The sequence below is a fragment of the Sapajus apella genome, unplaced genomic scaffold, assembly GCF_009761245.1.
Source record: "Sapajus apella isolate SASKATOON/1434 unplaced genomic scaffold, GSC_monkey_1.0 scaffold4, whole genome shotgun sequence".
NCBI lineage: Eukaryota > Metazoa > Chordata > Mammalia > Primates > Cebidae > Sapajus > Sapajus apella.
The window spans coordinates 28,250,962-28,277,520 of record NW_022436944.1 but is presented as its reverse complement, the minus strand read 5'-3'; the positions used below and the strand labels follow the sequence as shown (position 1 = coordinate 28,277,520).

The 26,559-nt window shown below is 51.0% G+C and overlaps 1 protein-coding gene across 5 annotated transcripts in view; it reads left to right on the top strand.

Annotated features, from left to right (window-relative positions):
- ESYT3 (extended synaptotagmin 3) overlaps window positions 1-26,559 on the top strand; it is a 45,142-nt gene that overhangs the window by 4,536 nt on the left and 14,047 nt on the right. For all 5 annotated transcript variants that reach the window (XM_032265229.1, XM_032265221.1, XM_032265238.1 and 2 more), the window contains exons 2-9: window positions 12,853-12,894; window positions 15,528-15,662; window positions 18,192-18,268; window positions 19,827-19,893; window positions 20,571-20,660; window positions 21,216-21,271; window positions 23,467-23,587; window positions 26,327-26,497. In XM_032265229.1, the coding sequence (XP_032121120.1) occupies window positions 12,853-12,894; window positions 15,528-15,662; window positions 18,192-18,268; window positions 19,827-19,893; window positions 20,571-20,660; window positions 21,216-21,271; window positions 23,467-23,587; window positions 26,327-26,497 (759 nt within the window). The remainder of the gene's footprint in view (window positions 1-12,852; window positions 12,895-15,527; window positions 15,663-18,191; window positions 18,269-19,826; window positions 19,894-20,570; window positions 20,661-21,215; window positions 21,272-23,466; window positions 23,588-26,326; window positions 26,498-26,559) is intronic.

Here is a 26,559-nt window from a genome sequence, read left to right as displayed (position 1 = left end):
CCCTGATGTCTGATTTCTAGTCACACTTCAGACACTCCTGCTTCCCCTCCAGGTCCCTGGCCATGGGAGATACAGCTCGAAGGAATAATTTACCTTGCTAGAAGAGGCTCGGAGGGAAGAGCCTGTGGATCCCCTTTGCCTTGTGAAGGTGTCCTGATCACATGGGGAAGAAGGCAGGGTGGCCCCCGCAGCTCACCTTGAACAGAGGGTTCAAGAGGCTGCATGTTTACATGTGTATGATCCTCTGACACAGTTTTATATGTATTTTTGAAGGGATTAAGCGTCCTCAGTCAGCTGTACTTGTTGGGTGGGAACTGTGTATAGCACAGTGACAAGCACGGAGCCCTTATTTAGTTGTAGGCCTTTCAAACTACAAAACCTCTGTTTCCACACCTGGTTGTGGGAGTCACAGAGCCAGACACAAGCAAATACGTGGTGGGGGCTGTCCCTTTACGTTCCTCAGTTTCCCTGGCTTCCTATCTACTGTTTCCTAATATGAAATTACTGCCCAGTGTCCCAGTGGCAAGCTGGGCTTTCCAGCATTTGGATGACTGTCAAGGAGTGAAGCGAGCAGAAGGAACTCGCAGAGCACTTCTGTGGAACCCCCTTCACCCCAGTTCTCCCCGGAGCCTGCCCCTGTGGGTTCTCAGAGTCCCAGCTGTGCTGCTCATGCTAGAGCTGCCTTCTAATCTTCAGAGCCCATCCCTCATGCTTTGGGCTCCTAAGACCCTTCTCAGGGTGACTTTGCTACTTTCCTTCCCTGCCCACCTCCCCCGATAGGGGCCCCTGCATGAAGCTCGGCAGCTTTCACTCCTGGATTTGTGCATGGATCAGCTCTTTACTGACCTGTGAATTTCCATTTATTCATTCAGCCATTGATCAGTGTTTCAACTGGAATGATTGGGTTGCTTATCAGATATTGATTTACCCTGGCCATGACTGGGCCCCTGTGAGGAGTGAAGTTTGAAATCTTCACCTTGCTCAGGGTTGGGGGAATGAGAGCTGGTAGTAGGAAAACAGCCCAAGGCCATGTACAGAGCAGAAAGAGCTGTGGGAAACTTTGCATTTTGTCTATCTGTGGTTTCTAGTCAGGCTGGTGCTCCTTTCAGCTGGTAGCAATCAGTTACATCAGTTTGCGGCTTTGTGAGGGGCAGTTAACCCTTGTGTGTCCGCTGGTGAGGCAGTTGTGATGTGAAATGGTAGGATCATTGGAGTCGTTCACAGAGGGATCTTGAGAAGCCCCCTTTTCTTGCCTCTGATTTCTCTGAAAATAATGACATTTTAGGAGGTGTTCTCTAGAGTCTTCGTAGCCGTAGGGTCTGCTGTCATTAACCAGTCCTGAGTCAGCTTTTCTCTGGTGCCACATACCCCACAGGGCCCCACTCCCTGTCTTCCATCCCTGTCACACCAGGTGCACTCTGGGGCTGCCGGCAGAAGCAAGCACCAGGGGAAAAGGTGAGCTGTTCACACAAAGCGATGGGCATTCCAAGACACAGAGCAATGTCACTGGGATTGCCCGCTCCAAACTTCCCTGCCAGCCCTTCAGGCAGACAGCCAAGGGCTGAGTGCTCTGCTTACCTAGTGCTGAGAGTTTGACATTCTTTCTGTGGCTGGAGCCCAGGCTCTCACAGTCTGTCCTGAGATAAGTCAGTTAATTAGAGGACGTTAATTCAGTGACAGCTCTGAGCTAGCCTGGGCACTCTCAGATTAGATCCAAAGCCTAATGCTTGCAGCCGTGGCCACGGAACCTGATTTTACACCTCAGGACTGGCTGGGGGCTGCTTGGACTTGGGGAGACTTCTTACCCTTGAGGTCCCTGCAGCCCCGTGAAGTTATTCAAATGGCTTGGCATCAGGCCTGTCCTCAGGAAGAAAGAGGCAGATCGACTTTAGTCATGCTTTTGGGTTTCTGCCCCATGTCTTAATGATGGTTCATGGACTTATGTCGTGGGCCAGGATTGGGCAATGTGAGTGACAGAGTGTGGGCCCTCTTTCCTCCAAGCCCAACAGAGGGATCCTAGGCATCCATGTGTTCATTCCTATACTCACTCAGCAAGCATTTATGGAGAGCTTGCAGTGTGTCAGGCACAGGGCTGCAGGCGGGGCAGTGGAGGCCATAGGCGTGAGTGACACATGGCCCTGCCCTTGAGGAACTCATGATCTAGGTGGAGATTCAGACCCGCCAGGGCAGCCTCTTCTGATGCAGTGTGATCAGTTCTCTGAGGTGGCAGTCTGAGGCTCCGAGAAAGCATGGGGGAGGGAGTCTATCCTTGGCTGGCAGTGGCCCAGGAAGCCTTCTTGGAGGAAGAGGCACTGTGGTATTGCTGGCTGTGGTAGGGAGTTGGGGACTTGGCCCACAGTCTTTCACAGGTTAGGTCAGTTGAGCTCATGATTGAATCATGGGATGAGCAGATTCTGGGACAACAATGTTTGATACGTGAGCTCACATGAGACTACTTATTGCTTCATTTACAAGGGACTGAATCTTTCTGGGACAGGGTGTCCAGGCAACCTTTTCTCAGCCAGGGGCCTGAGGGCCTGAGTAACTGAGAGGTCACATGGGGGATGAGGATCAGGGCTACAAGTAGGGACAGGCCCTGTTCTCCTGTGTTGCAGCTCCCTCTCCAGTGGGCAAGAAGCTGGGGAGAGATGGTCACCAGCTTCCACTGGCTCCTGGCCCAGATCCTTGATAGCAGGCGGAGCTGGCACTTCTGTGGGAATGTCTCTGGTGACTTTGGGGAGGGGGCTCTGGGAGGTATAAGCTGCCCCCTGAAGACCTGGGAGGGCCGCAACACAGCTACCTCTAGGAGCAGGAGCCGAGACCTGGTCTGCCTTGCTCCTCCCCGCTAGCACTCCTGCCAGAGTTCAGGGATTTCTAAGTCTCTGGGAACCTAGAGCTTGTAGCACAAAAGTGCTCACATGTGCTTGAGGCAAGTGATTTCCTTTTCTTCCTCCTCCTCTACTGCAAAGACTGAAGAGGGATTTAAGATGTTTTTCTGCCCCATTGAGAATTATTAAAGGGACAAAGCAACTTTTTTTTTTTTTTTTTAAGGAGCTCTGCATTTCAAACTAAGGATACGAGACTTGATTTCCTCAGGCCACAGAGGGGTGCCGAGCCGAGGCTGCATAAGCCCTGTCTCTGCGGGAGGGTGGCTGAGAAGCCCCGTGCCAGTGTGTCAGGAGCCCTGGAAATACTCAGAGTAAAAAGCCAGGGAAATTCTCTAGGCTATAGGATGTTTCAAGACCCCAGAATCACCCACTCTATTTCTTTGCCCATGTTGTATTTACTTTTTAACATCACTGGTTATAAACTATCTAAAAATGTGTTTTTTCTTGTCATAAAAGCAAACTTTCTCATTGGAGAATATTTGGAAATGGCCTAAAAGTTAAAATTAGGATAAGCATTTTACACTCCCTCCACCCAGAGATGCAGTATGTTTGGGTGTACTTCCTTTACATAGAAAATATGTGAAAACAGTTTTTTAAAAATGTATACCCTTTTTCTTATTTTTTATGTTCTTAACATTATATTACAAACATTCTCCAAAAACACTTCTAAGGATGATCATATCCTTAATATAAATATACCACAAGTTATGTAATTGTTTCTCTAGCCTTGATTATTTTGGTTATTTTGAAGTTTTCCGGGTCACATGGCTAGCGGAGATAGGTGGTGGATTCCCCTGTCTGTCCACAGTTTCTCTCTCTGGTCTCCCCATCAAGATTCTGTGACTCATCCTTCAAGTCCAAGCTCAGGCTCCACCCCCAGGACTCTTCTTTGTCTCCTACAGAGCTCTGAGCATGTGTCTGTCACTCTGCTTCCCATACTGATTTGTAACCTACCTGTTTTTATGGCTAACTTTTCTTCCAAGCTGAAAGTTCTTTTAAGATAAGTTATGTTTCTTGTACATATCTGTAGCTTCGACTGCTAGCTCAATGCCCAGTACCTAGTAAGGACTCAATAGAAACCTGCTGAATGAATGCTAAGTGAATGCCTGCTGTGTAAATCTTAGTCCACATTTCTCAATTTAGTTAGTATGGATTCCTAGACGCTTATGAAGATTTTAAAGACACTTTTGCCCATTCACTGTGGCCTTATCAGCAATGAATATTATCTTTTTGGGGCCTTTGCTAGTTTGATAAGCAAGAAGATAAGTTTTTTAATTTCTAGGAATTACCAACCCTGACTGGATCATTGAACTCTCTGAATTTACCGTCATCACTTAGGTCCCCATTTAAAAACTACCCTGTGGACAGCTCAGGCCCACCCCAGTCTGCTTTGAGCCCTTATTCCTTAGCAAAGAGTGATAGTGTTGGGTGATCAGTGCTCTCATCACTGTGACTAGTGGAGTTTCATCCGCTCAGTTCTGCTGGGTCCAGCTGATTTAGGCCAGTTTGCTGGCTGCGTGTATTAAGTAGCATGTGGATTATAGAACAGTGCCAGACAGATTTTCAAGTTGGCAAAGCAATTGTTTCCCTTAAAGTACCTGAATGGGGTAATTTAAAGCAGAAGGGTTGGAAGATTTAAAAGTAGTTTTAGCGGTCAAATGTTTGCCTTCCGAGAACAGAGGAAAAAAAGGACAAAGGCTGTGCATCTGGAGAAAAGTGAAACTGAAGGACCACTTTGCTTGTAAGGCAGGAACCACTGAACAGGCAGCCACAGAGCAGCCGCCTACCTTGTGAAGACAGGAGCCAACCTGCTTTTGTAGGACATCTCTGTAGGACACTCAGAGTAAGTGGATCTCCTCTCCTCTGAGCAGTTAGTTAGCAAGGGTGTACGTCTGTTAGAATGCCCTTTGGAGTAGGGAAGAGCCAAAAGGCTTTTTTTTTTAGGAAACAGTGTGCGTCTTTGTGCATGTGTGTGAGTCTGCAGATGTGTCTGTGTAGTTGTCCATGTGTGTGAGTCTGGATGTGTCTGTGTAGTTGTGTGTGTGTCTGCATGTGTTTTCACATACCTGTGTTTGTGCATCTCTCTGTGTCTGTGTGACTGCATGGCTGCTCCCGTGGGAGGAGCTGCTACCCCATTCAAGGGAGTTGGCAGAATTCCCCGAGTGACAGGGAGGCCCTTTAAGTGAAGCTCCTTAGTCCCTCCACCTCCCAAGAGGGTCTGGTGGCCCAAACTCTTGTCAAGGCCTCATACCCCAACCCCAGACACATTTGTGTGGACCCCACCAAAACCTCGGCTCCGATGGGAGGCAGCTGCCATTCTGGCTCCATTTCCTTACTGCTGTGGAATCATTTTTCCTAAAGGTTTAAGAACGTGGCTGGGTGTGGTGGCTCATGCCTGTAATCCCAGGACTTTGGGAGGCCGAGGCGGGTGGATCACCTGAGGTCAGGAGTTTGAGACCAGCCTGATCAATATGGTGAAACCCCATCTCTATTATAAATAGAAAAAAACTAGCTGGGTGTGGTGGCACGCACCTGTCCAGCTACTCAGGAGACAGAGGCAGGAGAATCGCTTGAACCCAGGAGGTGGAGGTGCAGTGAGCTGAGGTTGTGCCACTGCACTCCAGCCTGGGCAATAGAGGAAAACTCCATCTCAAAAACAAAACAAAACAAAAAACCACACACACAGACATCACCACCTAAAGGTGGAGTATCGATGTGGGCCTCTTCGGTGGCCTGTCTAGCATGGAATTCTACTCAGACGTGGTTTGCTTTATCTTTTCCTCTAAATTCTCCTCATCACCACCACTCCTTGACAATGCCTAAAAACACTGTCGTTAAAATATTAGCTCACTGTGCCTGGAATGCTTCGGCCAAGTACACTAACAGCATTAAGAGGTATGCTAGTTTAGGGAGGCCTCAGATGGGGAGGGTGGAGGGTTGTAAACTGTGTAAACTTCTCTGGCGAGAAGGTGGTGTGGGTGACTCCCTGACAGCTGGTCCCAGAGACTCCCAGCCTCGTAGGGAACTGCAACAAAAGCTCAGTGATTTTAGGGCTCAGTCCAGTGTGAGCCACCCATCTTATTTTTCAGCCCTCTCTTTTGTTTCCCTAATGAGGAAAGACACAAGGCAGAGACTCTGATTCGGTGTAGTGCCCCCATTGGGCAGAGTTTCGCACAGGTGCCTGGCAGGCACTGGGCCCAGCTCTCTGTGGCTGTTTTTATCTGAGCCACACAGATCCCTGGGCCAATCAGTAAGGCCAGGGCAACACCAGCCAGCTGTGTTCCTCCTTCCATTGCAGCCTTTGCACGGTGTTGTATCCTCCTCATTCTCTATTCTCCCCTTGCAGTGGTGGCCAGAGGCACTAGGAAACTCAGCAGAGAATTTGCTGGGCTCTGGGTGAGGCAGAACCGGAAACATAGCCCAAGTGACCTTGTACTTGCATACACTTGAGGACAAAGGGGTCAGACTGCCTGCACCTCCCAGGTCTGTTTGACTTCCAGCAAGAGTTACCACTTCCTGAACGCTTATTTTGAGCCAGGAAGGACGCCGAGCACCATCCATGCACTGAGTCTTCTCAGGAACTGTGAAGGTGGCAGTATTGTACCCACCTCACAGATGAGAATGCTGAGGCTTACGGAGGTGAAATTTTAAATGCACAAGACATAGTTTAGAAAAACAGGAATGGACTTCAGATGCTGACATTTCAGGTGGAGGAGGGGGAGAGGAAATGGATGAGACAAAGATTTGAGGGTTGGGCTCCAATCGTATGCAGGTGAGATCTGGGTTCTGATCACATCGGTAATCCTGGCAAGTACTAACTAGTCTCTGAGCCTCTCTTCATTTGTAAAATGGGAATAATTACATCTTTGCTGTTCACTTTATAGAGTCGTAGGAGCATCAAATGAAAGTGTTTATGGAATGCCCTTTGTAAGTCATAAGGCATGGCCTACCAATCAGGGCTGAAGCCCCATAAGGGCAGTCGCCTGCTAAATCGCAGACTTTCTATAAAAGAGGTTTCTATAAAACCATACATAATGCTGTGTGAGGTGTTCTTAGGAGGGTTAAGTGGACGGTGTGGCAAAGCAGACTTTGTGGTCAGACAGACCCAGGCTTGGGTCTCAGTTCTAGCACTCCACTGCTGGTGATTAGAAGTTATGTAGCCTCTCTGAACTTTAGTTTCCTGATCTGTAAAATGGGGCAGACAAGGGATTAGGTGAGTATTAAATGACATGAGATGACATGAACTCCAAAAGTTTGAGAATAAGATGAGAAATACACAACTGGGCAAGTCTGAAGCACAAGCAAGCTGAGGTGGCAATTGTCATATTAGACAAAATAGAACTCGGACAGAGAAGGTTGTTGTATGCTTGTGAAGGGCAATAATTACATGCCTAGGCGTGGTGGCTCACACCTGTAATCCCAGTGCTGATCTGGGAGACTGAGGCAGGTGAATGGCTTGAGCCCAGGAGTTCAAGACCAACATGGACAACATGGCAAAGCCCCATCTCTACGAAGAAAGTAAAATGTTAGCCGGGAATGGTAGCATGTGCCTGTAGTTTCAGCTACTAGGGAGACCAAGGCAGGCGGATAGCTTGAGCCCAGGAGTTTGAGACCAGCCTGGGCAACATGACCTAACCGCATCTCTACCCAAAAAATCACAAAAGCTAGGAGTGGTGGTACACACCTGGGGTCCTAGGCACTCAGGAGGCTGAGGTGGCAGGATTGCTTGAGCCTGGGAGGTCAAGGCCGCAGTGAGCCAAGATCACACCACTGCACTCCAGCCTGGGTGACATAGTGAGACCTTGTCTCAAATAATAATTGTGATAATCACAGACATATATGTACTACATAATATAAACTTGAGATAGAAATCAACAATTGACATGAGGAAGTAGATAAATCAACAGTTGGGCTTGGAAACTTTTAACACATCCCTTTCTGAAAATGATAAATGAAGTGGCAAAGACGAAGCAAGGATAAAGCAGATTAGGAGGATATGATTAATGACCTGATCACACGTGGAATAGTCATGGAAATTAATCATGCACTAGGCCACAGATATCATCAACATATTCCAATGTATTGACAGTCCTACAGACTGTTCAGGCCACAAAGAAATGAAATTATTATTAGAAAACAACAGAAATAGCTATTGAAATCCCACATGTCTAGATATTTTAAAACATGACTATTTTAAAAACTCATTTAAGAGGAAGTCGTAACGGGAATAGAAAAAAACTGAGAGCAGAATAGCAACGAAAATATTGTCAAAAACTAGAGGAATTTATACCTTTGAATTCATTTATTACAAAACAAGAAAAATGGAAAATAAATGATATACCCCAAACTCATGAAGTTCAACTCTAAAAATATAAAAGAGCAACAGAATTAGGTCAAAGAAAAAGGAAGAGTTCTGGGAGAATCCGTGAACAATTAGAACTATTAACAAATTCAGCAAAGCTGCTCAGAAAACGAAGCCAATACCACACAGCAATCCAACCAAAAAAATATACGAGACTTTTATAGAAAAAGAGTTGAAAAGTTTATGATCCTAAATATGAATAGAAGAAAATGTGAATAAATAAAGGGAAAATTCTGTTGACAAATGCAATATTTAACAGTGTCAGTTATCCCATAAGTTAACTTATAACTTTAAAAATATAACAATTGGTTGGGCACAGTCACTTATGCCTGTAATCCCAGCACTTTGGGAGGCCGAGGCAGATCACGAGGTCAGGAGTTCAAGACCAGCCTAGCCAACACAGGGAAACTCTGTCTCTACTAAAAATACAAAAAAGTTAGCTGGGTGTGGTGGCAGGTGCCTGTAATCCCAGCTACTCGGGAGGCTGAGGCAGGAGAATTGCTTGAATCCAGGAGGCAGAGGTTGCAGTGAGCAGAGATTGCACCACTGTACTCCAGCCTGGGTGACAGTGCAAGACTCTATCTCGGAAAAAAAAAAAAAACAGGAGGATTTTTTTTTTTGTAGATTGACAAGCTGATTCTAAAATTCATACAGAACAATAAATACCTACTATTATTTAAGTCAGTGTGAAAAAGAAAAGCAAAATGGGAACTCGTCGGCCAGGTGCAGTGGCTCACGCCAGTAATCCCAGCACTTTGGGAGGCCAAGGCAGGAGGATCACCTGAGGTCAGGAGTTCAAGATCAGCCTGGCCAACATGGGGAAAACCTGTCTCTGCAAAAAAATAGAAAAAATTAGCCAGGCGTGGTGGCAGGTGCTTATAATCCCAGCTACTTGGGAGGCTAAGGCTGGAGAATCACTTGAACCTGGGAGGCGGAGGTTACAGCGAGCCGAGATTGCACCATTGCACTCCAGCCTGGGTAACAAAAGTGAAACAACAAGAAAAAAAAATGGGAGTGGGGATCGCCGTACCCCAGGTCATTTGGTAAAAACACAGTGATGTAAACTGGTACTGGTACTGGAACAGGCAGACTGATGGAGCTGAATGGTAAATCCAGAAACACACCGAAGTATATATGAAGAGCTAGTTTTTGAGTGGTAGATTCACAAGTCAAGGAAAAAGATGGAATTTTTTTTTAATGTGTTGGTAGAAAACTGCTTTAGTGAAAGTATAGAGGGAGACAAAATTATATCTTTGCCTCACCCTATGTAAAAAAAATCCAGAGAGATTAAAGACCTAACAGTGAAAGCCAATAGATAAAAATCCAGGGTAACTTTGAGAATGTGGGATGGGACAAGATTTCTTCAAGTTCCAAAAAAAGGCCAGTTATAATGGAAAAATAGATTGATCTGTTGATGTCAAAATGGGAAAGCATTGAGGATGAGGTCCCTAGGCAGGGTAGGGGACTTGCGGTCTCTTACTTTCTTGGACTGAATTGTTGTTCTCTTCAGGGGGTTCAGACTCATCAATGAAGGAGCTTGTTGGTGAGGAGCTTCATATGCAGGCATGGGTAATCGAGAGAGACCAGGACAGCTTAACCAGTGTGGGCGTTGCTCATTCTGTTGCAGCCTACATGTTATTTTTCTTTGGTTTTTTTTTTTTTTTTTTTTTTTTTTTTTTTGAGATGGAGACTCACTCTGTATGCCAGGCTGCAGTGCAATGGTGTGATCTCAACTCACTACAACCCCTGCCTCCAGGGTTCAAGCGATTCTTCTGCCTCAGCCTTCTAAGTAGCTTGGATTACAGGCACGAGCCACCATGCCCGGCTAATTTTTGTATTTTTTAGTAGAGATAGAGTTTTGCCATGTTGATCAGGCTGGTCTCAAACTCCTGGGCTTAAGTGATCTACCTGCCTTGGCCTCCTAAAGTGCTGGGATTATAGGCATGAGCCATAGCTCCCGGCCTTGCTTGCTACGTTTTCAAGATGCATGTGGGTCACCCTGAGGCAAAGGGTGGGCTGGTTATTGATTCCCAACCCTGCCTGAACTCCAGCATCATACCAGGAGCTTGTGAAAAATAAGTTGGCGAGCCCCACCCTGATACACTCTGATTCAGTGGCATGAGGCAACTGAGGAATCTTCATCTGACCAACTCCCAAGGGTGGCTGGGGTTGGACCCACCAAGCAAGATCGCTTTTCGGGGTCCAGAGATCAGAACTACTCAGCTCCTGAAGTCACAAAACCACCTGGGCCAGGGGTGTGGGGTGGGCAGCGCGATGCCGGAGCTGGAAGGAGGATAGCTACTGGTGAGGCCAGCAGGCTTCTCTGAGGATGCCCCCTCTTCCCACCTCAGCACTGACCCTGTACCAGAGTGATCTGTTAATCGCCTGCCTGTGAGTTCCTTGAGGGCAAGAACTGTGCTTCATTCATTCATTCCACAAGTATTTATTGAGACCTTCATATGTTAGAAATAGGCTTTAATGGGGGGTGAGGCTCAGTCAGTCCTCCTAGAGCTTCCAGTGTTGGGAGGTAGGCAGTAAGACCAGGCAGCTCTAGTAAAGTATATTAAATGCTGCAATAGATAACCAGCAGGTGCCTCACTTATCCCCAACTTGGGAGACCCAGAGGGGCTTCCTGCAAGTGAAGTCTAAGATAGTGATGAATTAATGAATCAAAGGGGAGCAGGAAAGACTGTTTCAGATATACAGAATGGCACATGCAGGCCTTCGGTAGGAACAGAAAAGGTAAAGGTGGTTGGATTTAAAGGGCCCAGTGGGAGTGGGCAATGAGGCCATGTCAGCCAACGGGACAGTCCCTCCACTACTCCACCCACCTTCTGCTGTTTCCCCTTCCCACACTTGAGCTGGGTCCCCTCTCTGGGCCCATGTGCAGGAGTTTTTCCTTTATTTACTGAGCAGTGTAATAGGAAGCAATGGAAGAGTCTCGCCTTCCATTTGCCTGGTGTCCAGCTGGGACCTGACCCAGGGTGGCTGCAGAGAATGTGTGCTGAGCAGGTGGCATCACCCACGCTGAGCTGGATGGGCTGATCTGAGCTCCTGCCCACTCTCCCCACAATTCCTCCCCCCATCGATCTCCTCTGCCAGCTGCACCTCTGGGAACCAGGCTGTGTTATCTCTTACTTACCTGGAAATATCAGTTCCTATGAGTTAGTATAGGCCACTGCCCAGAGCAAGGGAAACTGGGGCTGGAAGAATAGTATAGTGTCCCAAGAGTCTCAGAAGCACTGGACTCCTCTGACCAATCAAGGCTGTTCACAACTGTAGTAGGAGAATTGAATTGCTCTTTTCCCCGCTTTGGGAATGGCTGTGATCCTGGGCCAGTGCTGTAGGCCAGGGCATGTGTGTGTCTTTAGGGCAACCCCAAGGCTGGCTCAGCACCTAGCACTTGGTAGGTGTGTGAGCTGCAGGGGCCCGTCTACTCAGTCCCAGGACAATGGCCCTTCTGAGCTTCCGGATAGGGAGGGCAGCACCTTTCCCCACCGTGGGTGGTCCCAGGCCCACTCTGAATCTGACCCCAAGCCAGCCTCTTGCTCAGGGGACTTGGGACATAGCCATGGTGATGGCCGTGGCTGCCATCTTGGTGATCAGTGTTTTGTGCAGGTACCCTGTACGTGCGTACACCTACTTCTCTGTAAGAAAACCCCTGGGGGAATGAGAAGCTCAGCAGACTGAGGCAGAGACTGAGACTCCTAGAGGGGCCAAGCACTCTCAGAATTATGTCATGCCCATGTCAGCCACTACTCCACCCGCCTTCCACTGTTCGGCTTCCCGCACTGCAGTTCCCCCAGCAAGTGGAGCTGGAGTGGCTAGGAATTGTGACCCCATAGTTGGAAGCTATGTGACTATAGGAAGGGCCTAAGGGGAAGGGAGGAGGCTTGGGAGGGCCACCCCACAGCACCTCACTCCTTAGTTGTCCATGAAAACATCAAGCTAAGTGCTTATCACTGGGTGGTAGAAATCTCTAGTATTTTTTTCTTTTTGCTTAGCTGATTTTTACATTTTCTAATTTTTCTACAGAGACTACATATTGCATCACTGAAACGAATAAGGGGATGGAATTTGTAAGGAATACCCTGGGTATTATCCTGGGGCGTCCAGGTTGGGTTCTGTGCTTCCCCAAGAGTGGGGATTTACTTGTGTGTGCAAACAGGCAGTTTCCAGCCCTCCCTTTCCTCCTGCCTTCCCTGTCCTCTCTCCCACCTTGGCCTCCAGTCGTGGAGGCCTGTCCTGCCCACCACCGCAGGCCCCGAAACGCCCCCGCAGGTGCAGAAACGCCCATGCACGTGCTGCCGCGCCTCGGAGCTGGGCTGTACTGTAGAATCGGTGCCAGCTCGTTGGCTCGTGGCCTGTTTATTTGCTGCCTGCCCCACCTGATGGTGCGCTGTTTGAGGGCAAGACAGGTTCTGAGTTGCCAGGGATGGGCGCCGACTGGGTGCGGAGAGCGCGCTGGTGACCCATGTGGAGGCGGTGGGAGGAAGGGTCAGGCACGCAGGGGCGGAACGGGGAACCCACCAGGCCGGCTTGCTTGGTTCCCAGCGGGTGTACGGCTTCAAGTCTAACTTCCCCTCGGGGCTTCTTTCCTAGATCCACTTCCCGGACGTGGAGCGGGTCGAGTGGGCCAACAAGGTAAGGCCGCTGGCAGGGCCAGACGCAGCCAGCCATCCGGCCTCCCCCCGCGGCTGTCACCCCAGCAGCCTGATGGGGGCCTTGGCGGCCGGCAGTTCCCTTGCCTAATGGGGGTAGGGATGCTCACCTTCCCTCTTCTGTCACCAGAATGGCTTTCCTTTGTTAACGACAACAAAAAGGTACAATCCCCACTGGCCCACCAGGCCAAGAGCTGCACTTTCCTAGGGAGAGGTTGACATTAATTAGACAACAGCTTCTGGTGCCTGGTTTCCTGCCTAGATCCAACACCATTGCTGCGCAGTCTTGGGCAGATTGCCTAATGCTTCTGAGCTGGTTTCCTTATCCGTAAAATAGGAATAATTAGGGTCCTCGCCCTGGCTCAATCCACTGACATCATTAGTGTAATTGCTGTTAGGTCACCCCTGGGAACTCCCCTTGGACTCTGCTGCCGGATGTCCCCAGGAGGCCCCTGCTGGTTGATGACCCCTGGCCAAGCCATCCCCAACAGGAATCCCGACTTCACAGAGGAGGAACCAGAGGTCTGCCCCTCCCTGATCTGCCCAGACCTGTCCCTAACCATGAGGGCTCCATGGCAGCCCCCACCTGAAGTCTCCTGACTGAGGAATTTTTCTAATACAAACCTTGCCTCTGGGAGGAGGCTTAGCCCATAGCAGGGATGACTTCGGTATAAGAAAGGACTTCTGATGATGTTGATCCAAGATTGGTATTTTCACATTACCAGAAGTGTCATTGCTGAGTGCATCAGAAAGCATTCCCTGGCGGGACCTGGTAGCTCACATCTGTGGTCCCACCTCCTTGGGAGACCAAGGCAGGAGATCGCTTCAGCCCAAGAGTTCAAGGCCAGCCTGGTCAACATAGTAAGGCTCCATCTCAGAAACAACAACAGTAACAAAAAAGAACAGAGAATATTCTCAGCCTCTGGGTAAATCTGGAAGAAGCATGTTGCCGCTTTAAGAGGAGCAACTGGATTTCTGAGGATTTGTGCAGGACCCAGTGCCTCTGGGGCAAACCTTGTAGCGTTCCTCCTGCACTGTGTTAGCTGGTTCACGGATCTCTGCCTGTGTTACGTCTTTCTCTCAGAAACACACAGAGGCCTCCACATGGCACTGGAGATAGAAGACTGTTGGGATGTGAGGCTCCCACCTTCATCTTGAATGGGGGGACAGGGACAGTTGTGTAGGTAAACCACATACTAGGGCACGGAGTGTGGCCTAACGAGCTTTATACTCAGGAGGCACTTGGCCAGTGACAAACCAGCAAGACAGGAAGGTGAGACCTGACCCGAGAAAGGAGAACCTGGGGCTTGGAGAGGCCTTTGAGAGATGGGAACAGTGAGCCCTGAAGTCTCACAGCTTTCAGTCTTCTCCAGTGATGGCTTTGGAAGGGCACACGGAGGAAGGACATGCATCTTTAAACTGAAACTCAAGCCCATAGGAAAGAAGAGAGAAAGCCCCAGAGTTTGGGACCAGCTTCGGTAACATAGGAGGACCCATCTCTACAAAAACATTAAAAAATAGCCAGGTGTGGTGGTGCACGCTTGTGGTCCCAGCCACACAGCAGGCTGTGGTGGGAGATTACCTAAGCCTGGGAGGTGGAGGCTGCAGCGAGCTGGAACCATGCCACTGCACTCCAGCCTGGGTGACAGAGTGAGACCGTGTCTCAAAGAAGAAAAAAGGAGGCCAGGCCCAGTGGCTTATGCCTGTAATCCCAGCACTTTGGGAAGCCAAGGCGGGCAGATCACTTGCAGCCACGAGTTTGAGACCCCTGGGGAAATGTTGAAACCCCATCTCTACTAAAAATACAACAACAACAACAACAAAATGAACCAGATGTGGTGTCAGGCGCCTGTAATCCCAGCTACTTGGGAGGCTGAGGCAGGAGAATCGCTTGAACCCAAGAGGTGGAGGTTGCAGTGAGCTGAGATCATGCCACTGCAGTCTAGCGTGGGTGACAAGAGCGAAATTCCATCTCAAAAAAAAAGAAAAAGAAGATGATGAAGAAGCCTCGCCCCAAACAGAGCGTATCTGCTGGCCAGCCCTCCCCCATCCCCTCTGATTTCCACCCTCCTCCCTTGTCTCTGCCACCTTCCTCTCTGCAGGTTCTGCACTTAGTTCCCAGACCAGCACTGTGAGTCATTCTGCTGCAGAAATTGAGCAAAGGCTGCCTTTTCTGATTGCTAGAAATTAAATCCATAGGAAACAATTTAACTTTCTCTTCTGTAATTTTTTTCTTAAACCTCTGGTATCTGCTACTTTTTTTTTTTAAAGCCACAATGTAGAATGAGATCATGTTTTAGCACAGAACCAAAGGGCTCCATAATAATATTCAATGTAGTGAATTAGCAGTTCATGGTGCTCTGCAAAATAGCACCAAATCTTAGGGTCCTGCTGCCTGCATGACAGTGGGAACCATGGCTGTAGTTATCAGATGTTTGAGGGACAGACAGATGAACAGGTGAGCAGATGGGTGGGCAGCAGGCAGGTGAGTGCTGCAGCATAGGGACCCCCACCCTGAGACCAGGCTGCAGAGAATCAGGACCTTGTCCTATGCAGCTGTGGGTCTGCAGTGGGGGTACAGACCTGACTATCAAGGGCTTCTTCCCATCTTCACAGATCATCTCTCAGACCTGGCCCTACCTCAGCATGATCATGGAAAGCAAGTTCCGGGAGAAACTTGAGCCCAAGATCCGGGAGAAGAGCGTCCACCTGAGGACCTTTACCTTCACCAAGCTCTACTTTGGACAGAAGGTGGGTGTGTCTCGGGAGGGTCAGCCTGGGCTGGCTGTGCAGTCTTTTCTCTGTCCCTGACCTTTCTCCCACCTAGGTCAGTCATATGACTGCAGAGATCCCACTGGATCTTACGGGAGTATACCTCCCCCCACCTGCATTTTCCAGCCTGTCAGCCTCAGTAGACACCCTTCCCCACCATCCTTGCACCACCATCTCCCCAGGTTCCAAGGAAGTCTGGCTCAGAGGAAACGTGGGAAATATTTCTACTTTTCTTTTCTCCTTCCTTCCTTTCCTCTCTTTCCTTCCTTTCCTTTCTTTGATGGAGTCTTGCTCTGTCGCCAGTCTGGAGTGCAGTGGCGTGATCTCGGCTCAGTGCAACCTCTGCCTCCCGGGTTCAAGTGATTCCCCTGCCTCAGCCTCCTCAGCAGCTAGGACTACAGGCATGCACCACCACGCCTGGCTAATTTTTTGTATTTTAGTAGAGATGAGGTTTCACCATGATGGCCAGGATGGTCTAGATCTTCTGACCTCATGATCCGCCTGCCTCAGCCTTCCAAAGTGCTGGGATTACAGGCCTGAGCCACTGCACCCAGCCATTTCCACTTTTCTTAAGCAAAACTTGGAAGACATGCCATGCTGGTAGCCAGACAGAAAGATGGAAATCACAGTCGCTAACCTCAGTGCCGGTGAACACACGCTCACACTTTGGATAGTCAGTGCTGCCAAGCACTTTATATTTTCTACTAATTGGCTGGTGTGTCAGTCAGTGTGACGGGTCCATGCTAGTTCTGTGAAGATCAGTAGGTGTCCCAGGATGAAATGGTCTGTGGCCAATGAAATTTGTATGGGCACAGCTAACACCATGGTCCCTGTTCTAGACTGGGCTTCCCGTTTCAGCCTTGGTGCCCTACTCCTCCTGCCTCGAAGTGCCCCCAGTGACTTGAGTCTTTTGATCATCCAGAATATATCCCCCAGGCAGAGATCACTGTGACCCAGTGAGTGAGAGGCACTGGGAACAAGCAGGTGTCCGAGTACAGGCCAGCCTGATGAGAGCTGTCTGCCAGCCCTGCCTGGCTAGCCCCAGCACAGGGGTGCATTAGGCAGGCCTGAGCCCTGGAGATTGGGATTTCTGCCACTCAAACTGGCTTGTGCCAGCATCTGTTGGTTCATGCGTTCTTTCCTTGTTTCATTCACCTGTGACTTACTGAGCACGTGCTGTGTGCGGGGCATCATAGAGTCAGGTGTGGCTGCACCCCTTCCTGTGGGAGGGACACGTCGACCAGTGGATGACAACATGGCAGTGTATGCATGCATGATGGCAGAGGAATGCGAGTTCAGAAACGGAGGGGTGGAGGGGCTGTGGCAGTCAGGGAAGACCCAGGAAGAGGTGATGTCTCTGTTGGCTTTTGAATAATTCAGCAGGCTCAGAGCCAAGAGGCTTGCGGAGTGCTGTGTTCACAGCGGAGCCTGCTCAGCCAGGCTGTCCTCTGGTGGTTGTGCCTATGGCAGGGGCCCCCAGCTTTCAGTACCAGGCTGCACAGCATGAGGTCAGCAGTTGGGGCGAGCATTGCTGCCTAAGCTCCACCTCGTGCCAGATCAGCGGTGGCATTAGATTCTCACAGGAGCACAAACCTTATTGTGAATTGCGCATGTGAGGGATCTAGGCTGTGTGCTCCTTATGAGAATCTAATGCCTGATGTTCTAAGGTGGAACAGTTTCTTCCCAAAACCACCCCCCACCCCCAGTCTGTGGAAAAAGCATCTTCCAAGAAACTGGACCCTGGTTCCAGAAAGGTTGGGGACCGTTGGTCTATGGGATGCAGAGTGCTGGCAAGCAATCCTGAGAAATGGTGTTTACCACTTCAGGAGAACCTGCGGGGAAGCTGCTGGCCTACCACATGTCCCAGCCCTGCAGGAGAAACACCTGCCTCTTGATCCCAGCATCCAGCGCTCTTCATGTCCTGGTCCCTCCCACCTCCCTTCTGCTCTCCCGTTCCCCACATGTCCCCTCCTCTCCTTCATGGGGTTACGGAGGACTCCTCACCCCACCTCCTGGGCTTGACCAGGACCCAGTGTACTCAGCACACCCCCTTTCTTCACGTACCCATAAACATTAAAAACAATTATTTTTTTAGCCGCCACAAGTGTTCATTCACACCCATGAGTATGGCCAGCTTCCTCCAGTCCCCATGCCTGTGCCCAGTGCCACCTGTGCTGTGGTGCCAGTGACTTGACTTCTCTAAGCACCAGTTTCCTGTAAAGGGAAAGGACCCACTTCTAAAGTTGGCCATGGGACATGAACAATGGCCCTGGCCTCAGGGGCACTCTGTGTGGCTGTGTGAGTAGCGGCAGGAAGGGAGAGAAAGGAGGGGACACTTTCTAGGGAGGGAAGTCTCAGGGCTGCAGGAGAGATTTACGTGTCTGTGCCTCATCCTGGAAGTGTGGTGGTCATGCTTGGTGCTGGCAAAACCGAGTGCCAGGCGAAGGGCTGGCAGCTGTCCCCTGCTGCAAGAAGCCTGTGACCTAGCACTCTTGGCATTTCTTCCAGTGCCCCAGGGTCAACGGTGTCAAGGCACACACTAACAAGTGCAACCGAAGACGTGTGACGGTGGACCTGCAGATATGGTGAGCCCTGCCACCTGTGGGGCCAGGTATGGGCTTCAGGGGGTGCAGGGGACGCTCTGTGGGAACAGCCAGTTTGAAGATGGAACAAGCATATATACACTCTGACTTCGGATGTGGAACCCCTCACAGGACCCCCACGCCCCAGCTTCTCCCATCCCCTGGCACACTCTGGGTTGCAAGGCCTAGGCAGCAAGAGCTTTCTTGGAAGCTGGGGCTGGGTCACTTGGAGGGTCAGACCAGCTGCCTCAGAGAGGATGTGTCTAGTGGGAGCAAATGTGACAAGAAGATGTGAGGACTCATGGTGAGGCCCAGGGAGCTTTAAACACAGGCTGTGAGAGGTCAGCTGGAGACCTGGGCTCTGCGGCACCCCAGGAAAAAAGAGAATGCAAAGACATGTAAGTGACTAGTTCAGGGGGTTGGGCAAGGACAGCTCTTTAAAATGAGATTCATAGTGAACATGAGTCAGGAAGAAGGGAGATTCAATCCAGGAAGTCATCCTGGAGTCGGAAGATTTGAATTGCGCTTTAAAAGACAAAGGACCAACACCTGAGGATCCAGAGTGTTGCCATTCCTTTCCAGTGTCTCATTCTGTCCTTAACCTAGAGGCTGGCAGTGAGAGCATGTTGGGAAGATAGGAACCAGTTCTTGGGACCACCAATCCCCATGTGGGGGGCTGGTCCCAAGTGTGTGGGGATGGTGACAGGCTGTTGGGTGCTCCCAGCCCCTGGGGCTCTGCCACAAGATCCTCGTAGGAATACTCAGGGCACATGGAGGTTGTGTGGCCCACTCAGCTGCCCAGGCAATCCCCGGGGTCCCCATCTCTCTTGTCCGGCTCACTCCTGCCCTTTCAAGAAGCACTTGGCCTTTGCGTGACTTGTGACATTGGGCCCCTCTGCCCAGGCCCTACATGTCTGCTGGCTGCCCTCTCCCTCCCCTGAGTCTCCTTCAGGGCTTTCCCAGGATCTGCTGGTCTTTACCCTCAAGGGCACCTATTCTGGGCCCCCTGTGCCCATCACCTGGTGAGAGCCACTAGGTGGACTTGGGATTCTGTGCTGAAGCCTGAGGCCTTGTTACCTTTGCCCACGTCCACAAGCTCCAGCAGCACCAGGAACAGTGGCTGGATATAAGCAGTGGGGGCCGCTTCTGTGTCCCCATGAAAGACACCTGGGCAGAGACGGGGCAGGGGGATGGCAGTGGTGGAGAGGTGGACAGTGTGTTTACCAAGAGCCCCTCCTTTTCACCTTTGGGGTGTCATGGGTAAGGGGGTGCCCAGAGTCACTGCTCTCATGGTCAGAGATGGGGATATGCCTGGGATACCTGAATGCAGGGGCCCAAGGGGGCTGCCTCCTGGGGTCTGGGCTTGGGTCAGGGTCTGGGTCAGGTCTGGGTAGAGCTGAGAAAGGCTGAGGCTACTAGGCCATGTGCCCAGTGCATAGAGCTCAGGGTTGGCAACTGGCTGCTGGCCTCAGGCTGTGTGACACTGAGCAAGTTTTCCAACCTCTCTGAGCAAGTGGACCTACCCCTCCTCCCTGCCTTCCTTCTCCACCCCTCATTTCAGCTATGTCGGAGACTGTGAGATCAGCGTGGAGCTGCAGAAGATTCAGGCTGGTGTGAACGGGATCCAGGTGGGTGGAGCCCGGCTGGGCTGCCTCTGTTCCATCCCCCAGGATGGGGATCAGGGAAGGGGGAAGCCGGCTCCTGCCAGAGTAGGCGGCAGAAGGTGGTAGTGACACTAAACACAGAGGCTGGTGACTACAGAGGAGCTGCAGGCCGGAGGTCATACAGCCAGGAAGTGGTGGCTGGTTTCACCAACCTCTAGAGACCCCCAGCCTGATCTGTGACTGCAAAGGGCCTGGGAGAGGCTTTGGCTTCCTGGGAGAGGTGGTGTTCATGGAGGGGTAGAAAGCCACTGCTTAGAGACTGAGGTGGACCCAGGAGGTGAAAATAACTCTCAGCGGGAGTAGAAAGCTGATTTGGGCCTGGAGATCATTCCCGGGTCCCTGCTGGCTGGGCCAGCCCAAAACTTGGCAAAGGCTATATAGGTCTCCCAGGCCAGCACACCAGTGGAAGGCAGTGGGGCCTGCTCGGGGACCCTTGGTAGCTGGCAAGGGGTGGCAGCTGTGTCCACGCCTCAGTACATTAAGTGTGGCTCCTGCTGTGAAAGCAGGCGGCCTGGGGCCGGTAGTCCTGACATGTGGAGCAGCATGGGCATGAAATGAGGCAGCAGATGGCTCAGCTGAGCCCAGCAAGCATGGGGAGAAAGGAGGCCCGAGCCCCTCACGGGCCCTCTGTGCCTATCCAGTTGCAGGGCACCCTGCGGGTCATCCTGGAGCCCCTGCTAGTGGACAAGCCCTTCGTGGGAGCCGTGACTGTGTTCTTCCTTCAGAAACCGGTGAGTCCCAGGGACCACGGTAAGCCTGCTGCTCCCTGGGAGTAGGCACTGGTCTGCTGGGCCCTAGACATTGGGTTTGAGTCCAAGAATGGATATTGTCCAAGCCCACTGAGACCTGGGCAGTCACATTCCCTATCTCATTTAATCCTTAAGGCAGCTTGAGCTAGACTCTGCCCTCCCCAAGATGAGGCAGCTAAGCTCAGAGAGGGTCACACAGATGGTGTGATGTGGAGCTGAGGCTCAAACTCAGAGCTTTCAAAGTCCAGGCCAGCCTGTGGCCATGAGGGTGATCCCACTCCTGTGAGAAGCAGATGTGGCCCGGCCCCATCCTGAGCTAGGCCTGGGCCCTCAATACTGCTAGATGTCTGAGCTGCGCTGGGAGGTGGCCTCTCCGGCCTGGCACCCTGGCAAAGGGTGCTTGGCCTGCTTCCCCCCCAACTCCCACCCTGGCAGGCTGGGTTCTCCATTCACATGGGTGTGAGTCTCTTGGCAGGGGGTTCTCAGCCCTGGCCTCCCAGTCCTTTCCAGCCTAATAGCCTCCCTCTGCCCCTGAAGCACCTGCAGATCAACTGGACAGGCCTGACCAACCTGCTGGATGCGCCGGGAATCAAGTAGGTGCCTGGGAGAGCCTCGAGGGAGATCCTAAGTTTGGGGGCCTCTAGGGCTGTGCAGCCAGTGGCAGGAGCTGTGTGATGGCAGTGCCTTCCCTCCTGGCACTGTCTGCAGAGGGGGAAGCATTGGTCTGTTTGGAGTGGGAGTGGGAGGCTAACTGTTTTGTGGCTTCTGTGGTTGGGCACCACACACACACCACACACCACATACACATACCACACACCACATACACACACCACACACACACACCCCCCACACCACATACACACACCCCCCACATACACACATACCACACACACACCCCACATACACCACATACGCACACCATACACACCCCATCACTACACACCACATACACCACACACACACACCTCACACCACACACCACATACACACACATCACACACACGCCACATGCACCACATACACACACCACACACATACCACATACACACACGCCCCCACCACACACCACACACACACCCCCACCACACATACCACACACACCACACCACATACGCACACACCAAACACCACACACCACATACACACACACCACATATACACATATGCACACACCAAACACCACACACCACATACACACACCACACACATACCACATACACACACGCCCCCACCACACATCACACACACACCCCCACCACACATACCACACACACCACACCACATACGCACACACCAAACACCACACACCACATACACACATACACCACACTACACACCACATATACACACCACACACATCTCACACACATACCACACACATACATCCATACACACCACACACCAGATACACACCACACCCCCACACACACACTACACACATCACACACACACACCAGATACACACCACACATACACCCACCCACCACAAACATACACCACACATCACATACACACACACACCCCCAGAGTGGGCAAGTGCTTTGCTGAACGTTGGGCTGACGTTCAGGTCCCTGTCCTGGTGCAGGGGGCAAGTAGCTCTGATCTGCTGAGGTGTGGTCCGAGGGGAGGCTGTGTGGCTCTAGAACCAGAGGCGGCCAGCTCCTGGCTCTGTCACTTAGCAGCTGAGTGACTGTGGGGAAGTGGTTTCACCTCTCTGGGCTCTTCCTCAGTAAAAGGGGAGCCTGGTTGCTCTGTCTTGGGTCTCTGGGAGGACACTCAGGTGTGTGTAGGCAGCAAATTGGGTGTGAACACACGAATGTCCTCCCTTCTTTCTTACTCCATCCCTCCCCAAACCAAGTGTGTGGTGAGAAGCCTATGTGACTGCCCCTGACCATGGTCACAAACATAGGCATGGAAGGGGCACTGTCACAGCAGAGGCCAGTGAAGAGGCCAGTGGAGATCTCACCATCTGGGGGCAAGTGAAGGCTGTTCACAGAGCCCCAGGCCCCTTGAGAGGAGCAGAGAAGGGCACCAGCCCCATTGGACACACCTCCCCAGGAGGAAGGGACACTTGGACTGGCAAGGGCTGGCACCTGCTGTCTCGCCAGGCTCAGGAGAGGCCTGCTGACTCACTGACATCTGCATGGATCTCACCCACTCTGGACAGAGAATCTGGCATGTGTTCTTTTATTCAAAAAGTATTTACTGAGCATTTACACCATGCCAGCCCTGTTCCAGGCACTATCCCTGTCCCCCGGTACCAGGAAGTGGAGTCAGGCAGTGGACAAAGAGAATGTGAGTGACATCAAGGAGGAGGGCTCTCATGGCACCTATTGTGGACTAGATGCTGCTCTCAGCACCTTACCCAGATGCCCCTGGCCCCACGACAACCCCAGGAGTACCCATTATTAGCCCCAGGTTAGAGGTGAGGATGCTGAGGTCCAGAGAGGTTAGAGACTTGCCAAGGCCACATAGCTAGTGGGTGGTGGAGCTGAGATTCTAACACAGGCTTCAGCCTTGCTCTTAGCCACTGTGCTAAGAACAAAGCAGCCTGGAGGCAGAGGGAGTTGGGGATGTGTAGGGGGCAGGACTGCTATTGAGACAGAATGTGAGGGGCTGTCACGATGTATAGGCACCCCCACTGCTACCCAGGTAAGCCGGGTCAGGGCTGTTCTCCAGGTGGGGCCCGTCCTGCCAAGCTGGGCTCCTGGTTCCTGCTAGGGATGGAGTGGCAGGTGGCATGGGGAGGCGGTGCCCCCCCTCCATAGCTGGTCCTGTCTGTGTACAGTGAGGTGTCAGACAGCCTGCTGGAGGACCTCATTGCTGCCCACCTGGTGCTGCCCAACCGTGTGACTGTGCCTGTGAAGAAGGGGCTGGACCTGACCAACCTGCGCTTCCCTCTGCCCTGCGTGAGTACCCAGTACCAGCCACAGAGCAGCTGGGGGGCGCTGACACCTCACATGCATTCTCAGATGGTAATCCTTATTTCTGCCCCCTAGGGCACAGCATCCCCACTTTTTTAGGGAGGAGACTGAGGCTCAGGAAGGTTGAATGACTTGCCCAAAATCACCCATCTAAGAAGGAGCAGAGCCCAGGGTGGCATTCTTTCTGGGCTCCTGGTCCTCCCGTGTGGCTTGTGTTGGAGACTTTTGGGGTCAGTCAGCCCCATGAAACAAGGAAACTCCTATCCTCCCTTCAGGGAGGCAAGGCTCCCCTGACTCCGTCAGTTTGGTGCTGGGAAGAATATGTGGGTCTACTGGGAAGGAGAAGTCTTAGTTGAACCAGGACATGGCTTCCTTGAGTGCTGAGCCCCACTGTCCCTGGCATCCTCAGCTCATCTCAGGAGGACCCTGAGGATAACCATATGGTCTCCCTACAGAAAAGTACCCTGGGTGTGTGTGGGCCTGAGCCCCTTGGGGCTGGGAGTCAGGGCCTCAGGAAAGGGGAAAGTGCCCATTTTTACCATCAGCACCAGGTGGAGGCATCGTCTTCTCACACTCGGCCTGATGCACGCTGCTCCTCACACCCGCGCCACACAGGCAAGACCCAGGAGGACACAGGCCTGCTGAGAGGCAGCACAAATATTCTCTCAGCCTTCACAGAGGGTGCACTGGCTTTACTTCACACCAGTGCTTGACGGTCCCAGAATAATGGGATAAACACCATCGCCCACGTCATCATTACTAAAGACGTTTTGTCCTTGGGGTGTATCCCACTTGTGATACTGTAAATTTGATACTGTCAAATTTACTGCCTTTTAAACTACTTGGCATAGTTCCTCTGTGTGTTTGTGACAACTGGCCGTGAATATTACATTGACTTGTTTCATCCTATTCTCCATTTTTAGGGTTTTTTACCCTGACTTCCTTTGACAATTATGTAAAGTAGTTGTACATTTCCAAAGTCCAATGAAAAACCAAATTATATTTTAAGGAGTCTGGATTCTATCCCTTGTTCTCTCCACCTACTCCCCACCCTTCACTTATAAGTAATGGTTTATTCTTCCATTTTATTGATTGGTTGATGGAATCTTGCTCTGTTGCCTGGCTGGGCTGGAATGCAGTGGTACAATCACAGTTCACTGCAGCCTCCACCTCTATGGCTCAAGCAATCCTCCCACCTCAGCCTTCCGAGTAGCTGGGACTACAGGTGTGCACCACCACACCTGGGTAAGTTTTATATTTTTTTTAATAGAGACAGGGTTTTGCCATGTTGGCCAGGCTGATCTCAAATTCCTGGACTCAAGTGATGTGCCCACCTCAGCCTCCCAAAGTGCTGGGATTACAAGCATGAGCCACCACACCCAACCTTTGTTACTAAATCTGAACAAATACATATGTATGGTCATATGATACATATTTGCTTATATTCAGATTTTTCCTTTCTTTGATAGATGGCAGCATAGTACAGTTTCCCCCAGCGTGTTTTTGTTTGTTTTTTTGAGATGAACTCTGTCGCCTAGGCTGGAGTGCAGTGGCACAAACTTGGCTCACTGTAACCTCAGCCTCCCGGGTTCAAGCAATTCTCCAGCCTCAGCCTCCCGAGTAGCTGGGACTACAGGCATGCACCACCGAGCCTGGCTAATTTTTGTATTTTTAGTAGCAACCAGGTTTCACCATGTTAGTGAGGCTGGTCTAGAACTCCTGACCTCAGGTGATCCACCCACCCCAGCCTCCCAAAGTGCTGGGACTACAGGCATGAGCACTGCATCTGGCCCTCGGTATGCTTTTAACACTTGAGTATGTGATGGGGATCACGCCATGACAGTGTAGATTAGAGATCTTCCACGTTCTTTTTAAGAGCTGCAAAGTACTTCACTATGGGAACGTACTGAAGTTTATTCAACACAGTAACTATTGATGGACCATTATGTTGTGCTGGGTCTTTTGCTATTACAAATAGTAGTGTAATGAATAGCCTTGCATACATGTCTTTTTAGATTTCTGCTAGTATGCCCTTGGAATAGATTCCTAGAAAAGAGATTTCTGGGTAAAGAGTAAATGCATGTGTATTTACTGATATTTAAAAAAAAAAAAAAAATTCTAGGAAGGAGATACATCTCAAAGTGCATGAACTATGCCTGTCCTAATTCCTGTGCCCCTGTCTTTGTTAACAGAGTTATATTCCTTTCCTTTTAAACATCTATCCATGTAAGTCTTCCCTGTAGCATAGCCCAGAGTGTGGTGGAGATGAGGCTCAGTGCTGGGGCCTTTAGGAGTGCAGGGACCTACTGTCAGCAGCTGGCAGTGCCCAGGGGGCCAGCAGAAGGGATGCTAGGACTCAGTCTATATGTAGGACACACAACAGAGGGGGCTGGAGTAAAGGGGAAGCCTCGTTAGGTGTCATGATCGTTGGCACAGGAGGGAGACCAATAGCTGCAGCTGAATAAGCCATTCATGTGGCAGTTTAGAGGCAGGGAGTGGGGAGGCCAGGGATATGGGCAGGACATACTGGTGGAGAGAGCCCTGCCATCACTTGATGTGTGGCCTTGGCCAGGTCACTGTCATATCAGGCTTCTATCTCCCAGTCCAGACCATGGAGGGGGCAATGTGGGGGCAGCAGTGATCTCTGATGGCTTTAGCTCTGATACTCCAGGACTCGGGGGCCCCAGGAAGCAGGTGTGAGCCCTGGGCTTGGGCTTTTTCCAGGGGGTGATCAGAGTGCACTTGCTGGAGGCAGAGAAGCTGGCCCAGAAGGACAGCTTCCTGGGGCTCCGAGGCAAGTCAGATCCCTACGCCAAGGTGAGCATTGGCCTGCAGTATTTCCGGAGTAGGACCATCTACAGGAGCCTGGATCCCACCTGGAATGAGGTGTTTGAGGTAAGGGTCTCCTTGGTTGCTTATGGCATCCCTTGATCCCTCTAGCCTTCACTCTGGATCAA